This window comes from Capricornis sumatraensis, chromosome 3 (assembly GCF_032405125.1).
Source record: "Capricornis sumatraensis isolate serow.1 chromosome 3, serow.2, whole genome shotgun sequence".
NCBI classification, from domain to species: domain Eukaryota; kingdom Metazoa; phylum Chordata; class Mammalia; order Artiodactyla; family Bovidae; genus Capricornis; species Capricornis sumatraensis.
In genome coordinates this window covers 28,430,838-28,443,340 of record NC_091071.1, presented here as the reverse complement: position 1 = coordinate 28,443,340, position 12,503 = coordinate 28,430,838, and the positions used below count along the sequence as shown (strand labels likewise).

Below are 12,503 nucleotides of genomic sequence, written 5' to 3'. Positions count from 1 at the left end.
AAAAGTGGAAAAGTATTGTGATAAATGCTGTGGATGGAACACATGCATTATGAGCTAGAAAACCTGTTGTAGTCAGAAGTTGGGAAGACATTCCTAGGAAGTGACCTGCAATAAGTTGCAGAGGGAATGAGAAAGTGGTGGATTCTGGTGACACGTGGAGGAAAGGGCCTTGACTGGATTGGAAGTAGAGGAGTGGAGGGGTAAGGGAAAGGAATCCCTCAAAGGTAGCTCCCTGTGGAACGAAAGCCTGGTGTTGCCATAACAGTATTAAAAAGCGTCAGGAGGAAGTTGCAGGGTGATGAGTTCCTCTTTGGATGGGTTGAGGTGCGGGTGAGGGAACGGGGTGGAGGACAGTCAGCCGGCAGTTGAAGCTGCAGGTCAAGGACTGAGGGCAAACCCGACAGGAGAGAGAAAGTGAGATTGGAAGTGGGAGGAAAAGCAAGAGCCTGGGCACCCAGGGAGGATCAGGCTTCTCTCAGCAGCATGAGATGTTGCTGGCCTTCTTTAGGAGGTTGAGGAAAGCAGAGTCCGTGGGTCTGGGGTTTCGGAGGCAGTCTGTTGCTGCGGAGAGTGTGGCTGCTTAGGAAGTGGGGCTGCTAGAGACCCGCTGAGGGTTTGCGGTGTGGAGAGAAGATGAAGCAGGGATGAGAGGCATGTTTCAGGGTTGGGGAGAGGAGGTTTGTGGACTAAGGAGATAGGGGCTGATGGAAAGCACGCTGATCCTGTAGTGGGGAGGGAGTTCCAGGAAAGACCAGAGGTTGGGTGGGCTTGTGCATTGTTCACTTGGAGTTAAACCTCTCTGATCACCTGCATCCGTAATCTTTATAAAGTCCTTCTCTGATGTATGCTTATGGAACATTTTAGAGTACATTTAGGAAGAAGGTCATGTATATAGACATGTTAAAAAGGCATATTTGGATGGTATGTTAAGCTATCTGGAGGGTTATATGCTAAAATAAATTTTCAGTAATTCAAAATTGACTTGGAATTAATAATTTTTCTCCATTGATTGATCGTACGCTGTTATACTCCATGCATGTGCCTTGTGCCTAGTAAGTGTTGGGATAAATGTTGAATTTTGAAGCGGTCTGATATAGACCAACATAGCACAGTTCGTATTGATTTTTATGAAAATATGTAGTACAGGCTGCTTGATTTACAATCTTGTCAATTCTTTCTTGACCGAGTTTCATTTATAGGTTTGTGCCATAATTGTGTATTGAGTTACAGTGCTGTATAGGGTGCTAGTGTGGATATCTTTAGAACATGCACATTAGGTGAGTTTCCAGTTGCTGAATACTGTGGTTGTATTTTAAATGTTTTTATTCTTTTTTTTTTTTTCTGTGTTATGATGTAGGTGAATGCATCCCGGCAGGATATTGAGGATGCTGAGGAAACAGCAGCTCAAACTGGTGGTGGAGCCGACGCCACAGAAGCCGTATTTAATATGGTCAGCATTTGTGAACGTAGTCAGACATGTACAGCTCACAGTCCCAGAGGGTGGCAAGAGACAGCTGATGGCTCCTCACCTTTGTCAAGGCTTTGGGTTAAAGCAGTAGTTCAGCAAGCTTGAAAATGGTTCTTTAAATGGGTAGTTTGCTGCCTTGTTGTTTATCGACTAGTAGAGTTCGTTTCCAAGGCTTTGAATTTGGTTTTGGTGAAGTCTGTTTCCCTTTCACTCTTCCGTCTGTTCCTTAAGTTTGTCTCTGTACACCACATATTGTTTGTTGAGGAGTGATACATAGAAAAGCACGTCAGTGTGATTCCTGTGTGCTACAAATTGTGTACCTTCACGCAGTGCCTCTCTGCTCGGAGCTGTGTCTTAACTTGGGTTCACTGGGAGGAGCCTGAGATGGGGATGCAGGTGCCCTTGGGACACAGGGTGTGGGGAAGCAGGAAGGGCAGGGGGAGGAAGGAAGGGAGAGTTGGGTTTCGATTGGAAGTCACTGCAGCCTGATCCCCCCCAGGAGCTCTGGAGCATGAGTTACAGGACAGGGTTAGTCCTACCTTGAGTCTGGGGGGAAATGGCCTCTTCTGACCTCATGTCAGTTACTAGGTCTGATTAGGAGGGTTGGGAGGAGCCAAGGCAGTTCTCCGGAGAACGGGGCAGCTGAGAGCTGGCAGCCAGTGCTTATAGCAGCTGAGGGGGTGGGTGCCCCGTCCCAGGAAAGGAAACCCGGCACCAACAGTTTGTGCCAGAAACTGGGGGAAATCTGTGGTGTTTGCACGGTCACACTGTAGGTGGCTCTTCTACATGAGAGTCAGAGGCTGGATCTGTGCTTTCATGTTGAATTCCAAGGGTGATTCTGATTCATGCCTCTGGTTGACAGCCTCTGGCTGGCAAGACTTCTGGGTTTTCTCTTTATCTTTTAAAGGAAACAGTTACCTCAGAGTTTTCTCCCTAAACTACTTTTACTGAGTTTTTATAACGTCAGTTTTTACTTTACCTTCAAAGGATGAAGATGAGGAAGCTGACCACAAAACTGAGGCTGATCCGGGAAGGCTCGATCAGATGGTCCATCCCATGGCTGAGCGCCTGGACATCCTCCTGTCTTTACTCTTGTCCTACATTAAGGACGTCTGCTACGTGGACGGTAACAGCCTGCAGTAGCCACAGCTGGGATGCACTGTGCTGGGCATACTGATCGAAAATCACGATAAAAATCTTTGTTTTGAGTATGAGGAAAAGAAAGTTTAGAGAGATTGTTTGCCAACGTGACATAGCTTGAGAATAGTGGGACTGGGACCCAGACTCAGTTGTGTTTGTCTTCAAAGGCCTTGGTGATCTTTTCACTGCCTACTGTATTAAAAGATTATGTATGGAGTTTGGACAGTTTAAAGTGGACTTCAAGTTGGAGACATTTAAGAATGGTATAGTAGATATTTTGGAGGAAGGAAATGGCAACCCAGCCCGGTATTGGACAGAGGAGCCTGGTGGGCTACAGTCCATGAGATTGGAAAGAGTTGGATATGACCAAGCATACGTACACGTAGTAGATATTTGGGGCTTTTCGGGTGGCGCTTGTGGTGAAGAATGTCTGCCAGTGCAGGACATGTTAAGAGGATGCGGGTTTGATCCCTGGGTCTGGAAGATCCCCTGGAGGAAGGCATGGCAACCTACTCCGGTATTCTTGCCTAGAGAATCCCATGGACAGAGGAACCTGGCAGGCTACAGTCCATGTGATTGCAAAGAGTCAGACATGACTGAAGCGACTTAGCATGCATGCATGCATACACTTGGTGTTATGTTTGAAATTTAGAGTCTGGGTACTTTTGGTTGTTCCAAGTGTTGGTGGACAAATTGATATGTTTCTTGCCCTTAATGGAATTTTTAGATTTTTAGTCTAGACACTTTGCCTTGAAAAAAGCAGTTTTTTTTCTATTTGTATTTCTCAGATTAAGAATGAAACTCAACCATTCAGAATAACAGGGCTTGAATCTGAGTTGAGTATGTTATTACTTTAACTTTTTTGCTGCTATAAAAGTAATACATGTTGGTTAGAGAAGATTTGGAAAATACAGGAAAGGGTTTTTTTTAAAAGACAGTTTATATGGTCACACACTCCTATTTGGAGAACCATTATTAGCATTTTTTTATTTTTTTCTGTTCTATTTGCATGGGTGTATGTGTTTTTCTCAACGGATTTGGGGAATCACACTGCTGCTGCTGCTGCTAAGTCACTTCAGTCGTGTCCGACTCTGTGCGACCCCATATATGGAAGCCCACCAGGTTCCCCTGTCCCTGGGATTCTCCAGGCAAGAACACTGGAGTGGGTTGCCATTTCCTTCTCCAATGCATGAAAGTGAAAAGTGAAAGTGAAGTTGCTCAGTCGTGTCCGACTCTTAGCGACCCCATGGACTGCAGCCTACCAGGCTCCTCTGTCCATGGGATTTTCCAGGCAAGAGTACTGGAGTGGGGTGCCATTGCCTTCTCTGGGGGAATCACACTATATGTAGTATTTTATAATCTTCCCCTTTTACCTGTTAAGAACATTTTCTCATACAATTCACGGTTCTTCTAAAATAGTTATTAATCATATGGGTTTAACTGGTTCCTTATTTTTTTCCTCCCCCTGCTTTATTTGCCATTATAAGTAACAGTGTAATGAACATACTTATATCTATATTGTCACTTGTTTGCTTGTGATAAATTCCTAGCAGTAGAACTTGTAAATGATGATTTTCCAATGTGTGGAATTACAGTGGTGTGTGTGAGATGAGGGCCCACTTCCTTACCAGTCCTGGATTTTTACAATTGAAATGGAAACTCTGTGCCAGATAAAGATGGCGTCCTATGCCCCCACCCCTGACCCCCCATTAGCTTCATGGATGAAGTATTTCTTAACGGTTTTGTTTGCTTTTTTAAAATGTAAATGAAACTCGTGGCTTGAAAATAATGTATAGAACTGAAATGCCAAATTTTCTTCACAGGTAAGATTGATAACAACAAAACAAAAGATTTATATCGAGATCTCATAACCATCTTTGACAAGCTCCTGTTGCCCACCCATGCCTCTTGCCATGTGCAATTTTTCATGTTTTACCTCTGTAGCTTTAAATTGGTGAGTATGTCATTTGCGTTATCATAGCTTTTGTTATTCTTGCCCCAAGTTTTCCTTAAAAAATGAGGGGTGGAGGGAAATGTTGAAGAGGGACCATGAATCGAGCATTTCTTTGTCTGGAGCTCATTTTACTTAGTGCCTCTAGTCAAATAGAAAGCCCTTCTCAACCTATGGAAGGAGGGGAGGGCGTTGCTGCCCATCAGCTGAAGCTGTGCTCTGAAAACGTCGTCCTGCGTTTGGTCCACTAGGTGGTGTCCTTCCCTTTAATTCACGCCTTCACTAAAATCTCATATGGACACAGTTGTAAAGCAATTATATTCCAATTTTTAAAAACCTCATATACAGTATGTAACTTTATTTTCTTAAATTCTGTTTCAGTTGATATTAACTAGCCCAAACTAAAGTTTTAATCCAGGATTTTAAAACTCGGAAGAGTTTGTGTTTCTGTTTTGAGAATAAAGCAAAAGAACACAGGACTCTTCTTTGCGCTATTTCGTAGCTTCCTAGTCCTAGTCTAGGAGAGTACTGTTCATGGGTAGGAAGGTTAAACTCTATCTGCCCCAAAGCATATATTAGTAGCTTTTGAAAAGAGCTGTTTGAGAGAAGTTGGAGGTTGCATTCTTTGTTGAAAAGAAGTGAATTGGTCAGTATTTTCCCTACAGTTAGCATAATCAGTCAGATATCAACTGTACTTTAATCCTCGTTTCTGTTTCTGGTTGAGTTTGTTATGTGCAGTCTGGAGGGTATGGCAAAAGGGATTCCCATGTGAGTGTGGATAAGCACTGCTTTCTAGTTACGGCTAAATATCAGCGTCCTAGAGCTTTACTTACTTGTTTATGTTTTGGCTGCACCCTGGCAGTGAGAACACTGCGTCCTAACCCCCGGGCCGCCAGAGAATTCTCACTTAACAGAGCTTTTACAGACTGTTGGATCCCAGCGTCCTGTCAGGGGTGTGTGGGGTTCTAGAGCCCTAAGTCTGATGCTCACCTGGCTTGGGCATCCATTGAATTGTTTAAAGCTGGGGAATGCCTTTTGTTTTTGATAGTATTATCTCAGAGTGTTTTCAAAATAAGAACCATGATGACCCTATTCATTATTTAGCAGTATAACTGAAATACTGGAGCTTTTCCATGTTGGTGAGTTAAAAATCTTAGAATTCTGCTAGCTAGAATATCTGAAGCATTAGAAAAAGAGGAGACCAACACCTTCTCTTTTTATAGGGATTTGCAGAAGCATTTTTGGAACATCTCTGGAAAAAATTGCAGGATCCAAATAATCCTGCTATCATCAGGCAAGCTGCTGCAAATTATATTGGGAGCTTTTTGGCAAGAGCTAAATTTGTTCCTCTTATGTAAGTAACCTGATTTTCCAAGTGCTTTTCTTATCATGCTTTAAAAAAGAATATAGTATTGTCTCAAGTCAGAGAAATAACTGCCTTATTTTTGTGGCCTGTCTTTAAAGTGGAAAATTTGTTTCTCCACTCTATGCAAGATGTTTATATTTCCAAGAGGCAATTTCAGCATAAAATGTCTCATTTTTAAACTGTAAAACCTCACATGCAAAGCTTCTGTCATCTGTATCGTTGCACTTGAACATGAAGACCCATTTGTCTTCATGGATGGGTACAGTGTTGTATACTGTTTTGATTCTTTTTATAGGTTTGTGATTTTTCATTTGCATTCCGAATCAATTGTATCTGTTAAAGCTGAAGAAAAAAAATCCCCTTTGGAGGTAATGGATCTGTTTAGGAGGCCGGTGCTGGGCCTGTTTCTTCCAGTGGTCCATGAAGATATCCTTGAGCCAGAGCGTTATTAAAAGCCCTTCCCTGACAACCAAAAGCTGTCTAGGTATTCTGTCCTGAATTGTTGACCACAGGACTTCATCAGAACCCCCAGGGAATGGTGAAGTCAGCCAGGTTGTTTTTCTCTTCTGAGATGTGGGTAGACCTGCCTCTTCTCTGACCATTTTCCCTCAAGAGGACTGGGAGGCCATCGGAAGAGCCCTTCTGAGTTGACCAGGAGAAACTGTTCTCCAACTCTTGACCCTGTAGGCTGCCTTAGGGGCCTTCCTGTTGTTCATGGAAGGCCCACATTCTTGACTTTGTAATGGAATGCTGCCTTTCCACCTGCCCATCCTTACCTTTGCTTGCTTCTCCTCTGTGCCCATGGCTAATAGATAAAGAAGCCAATGGACAGACTTTTCTTAGTTTGCAATGAGAGGCAATTATGTGTTTTTGTGTCACTCTAGTGTGTTATGAAGCAAGTGAAGTTGACTTGAATTTCTCTTTTCTCTAGTACTGTAAAATCATGCCTAGATCTTCTGGTTAACTGGCTACACGTATACCTTAATAACCAGGATTCAGGAACAAAGGCATTTTGTGACGTTGCTCTCCACGGACCATTTTATTCAGCCTGCCAAGCTGTATTCTACACGGTTGTTTTTAGACACAAGCAGCTTTTAAGTGGAAACCTGAAGGAAGGTCAGTGATGTGGGGTTGATGGATATGAAACTGGATTTTCCTATGTACTAGTTACCCTTCAGGATGAAGATTTATTACTTTTTTTGACAAAAATTGTTTGTTAGAAAACTTCCTGTGCACTCAAGCTTTTACAGATAATTTCTAGCAGCTTGTGGGCCCCTAAAAGTCCCGTAAGCCTTCTTTTTAACAGTCGATGGATTTGTGATTGAGAAGCTCCACTCTAGAAGGTGGCAGCAGGAGTCGTTGTCAGATGTGAGGTGTGGCTCAGCGCTTGTGCTGTGGCCACACCGGGCTCGGCACTTTTGATCCTCAGCCCCCGCCCCCATGCTGCCCCCATCCCGTCCCATCCCATCCCATCCCATCCCATCCCTGCAATGGCCCAGTGAACTGTGGACGTCATCCCTGCTTTACAGATGAGACCAAACCCCAGGGAAGTAACTTATTGGCAGGATGAGAGATTGAAACCAGATGAGAGTGACCCTGAAGCTTGAGGTTGTTCCAGGTATGCTCCTGGACCCAAAGACTTGAGTTAATCTCCTGGTTTTCAGTTTTGCTAATTTCTAAGAGTTAAAATTTGAGTCTACTAGATGAAGGTTGTTTCTTGGGTTAGTGTATTACAGTTGAAGGCAGTCCCCAAGAACAGCATCAGTTAAGTCAGTTTAAATTGTTTCATTTTCATGAATAATGCAAATGGTTTAATATGCTGTTTGCTCTAAGCCAGAGTTTCTCAGACTCTGCACTGCTGATACCTTAGGCTGGATAATCCTTTGTTGTGGGGGCTGTCCTGTGTATAATAGGGTGACCAGCAGCATCTCGCACTCTCTACCCGCTCGATGCCAGTACTAGCCCTGCTCGTCCTCTGTTGTGACAACTAAAACTATCTTCCAGACACTACCAGATGTTCTCTTGAGGGCACTGTGGCCTTTGGTTGAGAATCACAGCTCTAAGCTGAAGCTTGTACGTGTTGCATCACATGCACTTTCTTATATCATGACTACTACTAAAAAGATGGGGGCTTAAAAATAGGTGTATGAACAGTAGTAGGACAAGATTTTATCACAAGGTAAGTAAAATCAGTGCTCTTCTCTGTGAAAATAAATGCTAAGAGTCTTAGTTAAAGAGGATCTATTTCTTTTCTTTTTTTTCTATTACAACATCATGATTTATTAAAGCACAGCATTCTGTACAACAAAGGGCCTTAACAGTTGTCTATTCTCAGCCAAACTTCTCTATGTTAGCTTTCCTTAATAAAAAACATGTTATACTTTAAGTTAGTAATTTAACTGATGAGGAAGTTACCATAATACCTGTTTTAACATTGAACAAATCTAACCACCTATTGGACATTAATGTAAATGCCTGACATAGAATTTGATTTAAAAATTCTCAAAATAAATTCATTAAAACAGGTTCCCTGTGAAAATATGTAAGAATGAAAGCTAGTATAATAGCAGGTGTAGTCTTTACATTTTATTAACCATAAAAGATACTTTTCTAAAGAGTCTAATAGAGACATTAACTGTGCAAAAGCTGATGAGATTTACAGTCTTAAATACAAGCACCAACACAGAAAGGATATTGTGTCAGTTCAGTTCAGTTCAGTCGCTCAGTCGTGTCTGACTGTTTGGGACCCCATGAATCACAGCACGCCAGGCCTCCCTGTCCATCACCAACTCCCGGAGTTCACCCAAACTCATGTCCATTGAGTCGGTGATGCCATCCGGCCATCTCATTCTCTGTTGTCCTCTTCTCCTCCTGCCCCCAATCCCTCCCAGCATCAGAGTCTTCCAGTGAGTCAACTCTTCTCATGAGGTGGACAGAGTACTGGAGTTTCAGCTTTAGCATCAGTCCTTCCAAAGAAATCCCAGGGCTGATCTCCTTTAGAATGGACTGGTTGAATCTCCTTGCAGTCCAAGGGACTCTCAAGAGTCTTCTCCAACACCACAGCTCGAAAGCATCAATTCTTCGGCACTCAGCTTTCTTCACAGTCCAACTTTAATATCCATACATGACCTCTGGAAAAACCATAGCCTTGACTAAATGGACCTTTGTTGGCAAAGTAATGTCTTTGCTTTTCAATATGCTATCTAGGTTGGTCATAACTTTCCTTCCAAGGAGTAAGCATCTTAATTTCATGGCTGCAGTCACCATCTGTAGTGATTTTGGAGCCCCCCAAAATAAAGTCTGACACTGTTTCCACTGTTTCCCCATCTATTTCCCATGAAGTGATGGGACCAGATGCCATGATCTTAGTTTTCTGAATGGTGAGCTTTAAGCCAACTTTTTCACTCTCCTCTTTTACTTTCATCAAGAGGCTTTTTAGTTCCTCTTCACTTCTGCCATAAGGGTGGTGTCATCCACATATCTAAACGTCCATTAATTCTACACTTAAGAGGATCACTTCTTTATGTAAGCACAATCTCATTTATGAGTTACACATGATATGTAGTTTAGGATCCATCTACATTATGCTTATAACTGCATGCTGCTGCTGCTGCTGCTGCTGCTGCTGCTGCTGCTGCTGCTGCTGCTGCTGCTGCTGCTGCTGCTGCTGCTGCTGCTAAGTCGCTTCAGTTGTGTCCGACTCTGTGCGACCCCGTGGACTGCAGCTTACCAGGCTCCTCCGTCCATGGGATTTTCCAGGCAGGAGTACTGGAGTGGATCTATTTCTTGTGAGCCTTTACATTATTGCATTTTTAGTCACTTTTATCAAAATATATACATCAAAGGATCTCCTAACAAAAATATACTTAGGCACAAGTTGGTTTGCTCACCTCTTAGAATAAGTGTGGTGTTCTTTTTATATAGGAGAGAAGTATAGTCATTGATTCCAAGACAGTAGTACGTACCCAGTTTTTCCTTCTACCTCCATAGTTTTGTTACAAAAAAACAAAAAACCCCCGAAATACAGTGAATGCACACTTGAAAAATAGGCTCAACTTTAATGATAATTTGAGTTTTGTAAGGCTTGCTGTTGGCTTTGTTAACTGTCATATTAGTGTGTGCATATATACATATGGAGTTCAGGAAGGAGAAATTCCATACTGTACAGTCATTACCTTGAGGGAATGGGGAATTCCCTGTGCTCCCCAACTGCTTAATGAGTCCATGATTGTTAGCAGAAGTCAGATCACATGTTCTGTGTTTCCCGTGCTGCAGTCAGCATGTGCTGAGCTTGCATGTATCTGAGTTCCAAATTGTCTTATAAGCTCGTAGCCCACTAGGAATGTATCTTTACTTTCCTAGATCTTTAAAAGAGTAAACTCTTTTCTTTAGAAAAGTTGGTTTGGTTGTAAATACGTGTGGTTAAGATAAACTATGTTCTTTGGGCTTTGCACTATGTGAATATCTACATGAACCTTCAAAACATTTGTGCAAATACCCTTAAAAAAATCTTTTTTAATATATAGAATAATGAGTACTGCTTAGACTGTTGTGTTTGTACCTTTTAAAAAATATTTTTTTTGTTGTTTTTTAATCAAAAGGTTTGAGGTACCTTCAGAGTCTAAATTTTGAACGGATAGTGATGAGTCAGCTGAATCCTCTGAAGATTTGCCTGCCCTCAGTTGTTAACTTTTTTGCCGCAATCACAAAGTAAGTTCTTTCTGCTTTATTTCTGGAAGTTACTTAAAAAGTAAACTTATGTTAGTTTTGTAAAATTCCATTAAATTTCTGTAATATTACTTAACAAAATTCCTAACAAAAAGACATTTAAAAACCAGTAACCCAGTGCCTGCAGAAAACACTGCATCGAAGGCGTTGTTTTTGTACTTTTGGTGGCATTGCAAATTGCTACTGCTTTTTAGTCTAAAGAGGATCATTCAGCAGAAGCTCAGGCACTTTAAAGTAAGTTCGCAAGCCAAGAGGTACAAACCACAGATGTTTATTAGAATGACTCCTATAGTAGTAATAAAAATAGACTGGACACGAGATAAACATCCAACAAATAGGAAGATGATTCAGTGGAGGCCTGTGGCCGCAGCTGACGCATGGCGTTTGCTGTGTGCCCAGCATGGTCCCAGTAAGCACTCTACACAGACCTCACCTATTCCTCGCACTGTCCTATGACTGTGTTACTAACCGCTGTTTATAAATGACAAGGTGGGGTCACAGAGAGATTGAATGACTTGGGAGAAGTCACGGGTAGACTGTGGCAGAGCTAAGGTTTGAATGCCGACAGGCTGGCTCCTTTGTCAGCATTCACTGAACTATCCTGCTTTGTGTAGAAAATGAATTGGAGACCTTGGGCCTCTAATTAGGATATTGAGGACAGAAAGAAGTGTTAGTCACTCAGTTGTGTCCAACACCTCTCGACCCCATGGACTGTAGATCGTAGATTAAAATGCTCAACAGATGGTGCTATTAGAAGACAAGGATAATTTCTGCTCCCCTAGACATCAGCATCCTCATTTTTCCTTCACTGGGTATCTAGTCTAAGGATTTCTCTCTCTCCTGAGATCTCAAAAATGATAGTGAAAAAATAAGAAACCAACCAGCAATAGTGCCCAGTGGGTGGACATTTTTAGCATGTTGCAGGAAGATAGCCTCTGGAAGAATAAGGATGGATGGAGCAAGGCAGAGGCTGCTGCCTGTAGATTGTGTGTGGGTAGGAGTAGGGGCTGCAGCTGAGGGGCAGGCTGGTCATAGAGGCTCGAGATTTGGGGCTGGGATTAGCGGTGGAGGTGAGGAGTAAGATGGGAGTCTGTAAGCAAGAGGTGGAAATAAAGGTTTGTGTCAAGGATCTTAAGTAGTATTCTGTAGCTGCTGCTTCTGCATACTTATTGAGTTAACCATGTGGACCCATATGGCTGTCTTTTGATGTTGACTGCTGTGTAATGTTCTCGTAATTTAAAAAAATCGATTCTTTGTTGGGATTTAAGGAGAAGGCAATGGCACCCCACTCCAGTACTCTTGCCTGGAAAATCCCATGGGCGGAGGAGCCTGGTAGGCTGCAGTTCATGGGGTCACAAAGAGTCGGACACGACTGAGCGACTTCACTTTGACTTTTCACTTTCATGCATTGGAGAAGGAAATGGCAACCCACTCCAGTGTTCTTGCCTGGAGAATCCCAAGGATGGGGGAGCTTGGTGGGCTGCCATCTGTGGGGTCGCGCAGAGTCGGACATGACTGAAGTGACTTAGCAGCAGTAGCAGCAGCAAGCTGCCTTAGTTTTCCAATGTTGGGAACATGGTTGTATGTGTGTCCTGGCGCACAGGCATAGACTCCTCTCACCCAGAAGTGCAGTTGCTGGGCGGTAGAAGTATACACCTTCCGTTTTACCAGATATTGGAAAGTGCAGTTTTGCCATACTACTTTCCCACCAAGAGTCAAATGTGATCCTTGGCTAATGGAACCGAAACAGCCATACTTAAGATTGCAGTAATGAGCTGAGAGCCTGAGAACAGATGCCTGAACGAGTACCGTGGGAGGGAAGCGGGGAGCCGGGGGAGTTAGCAGAAGTG

At 42.9% G+C, this 12,503-nt stretch overlaps 1 protein-coding gene across 2 annotated transcripts in view; it reads left to right on the top strand.

Moving 5' to 3' along the window:
• RRN3 (RRN3 homolog, RNA polymerase I transcription factor) overlaps positions 1-12,503 on the top strand; it is a 29,027-nt gene that overhangs the window by 11,805 nt on the left and 4,719 nt on the right. For both annotated transcript variants that reach the window (XM_068967848.1, XM_068967846.1), the window contains 6 exons: positions 1,358-1,450; positions 2,456-2,594; positions 4,432-4,562; positions 5,783-5,913; positions 6,857-7,041; positions 10,527-10,635. In XM_068967848.1, coding sequence (XP_068823949.1) covers positions 1,358-1,450; positions 2,456-2,594; positions 4,432-4,562; positions 5,783-5,913; positions 6,857-7,041; positions 10,527-10,635 — 788 coding nt within the window. The remainder of the gene's footprint in view (positions 1-1,357; positions 1,451-2,455; positions 2,595-4,431; positions 4,563-5,782; positions 5,914-6,856; positions 7,042-10,526; positions 10,636-12,503) is intronic.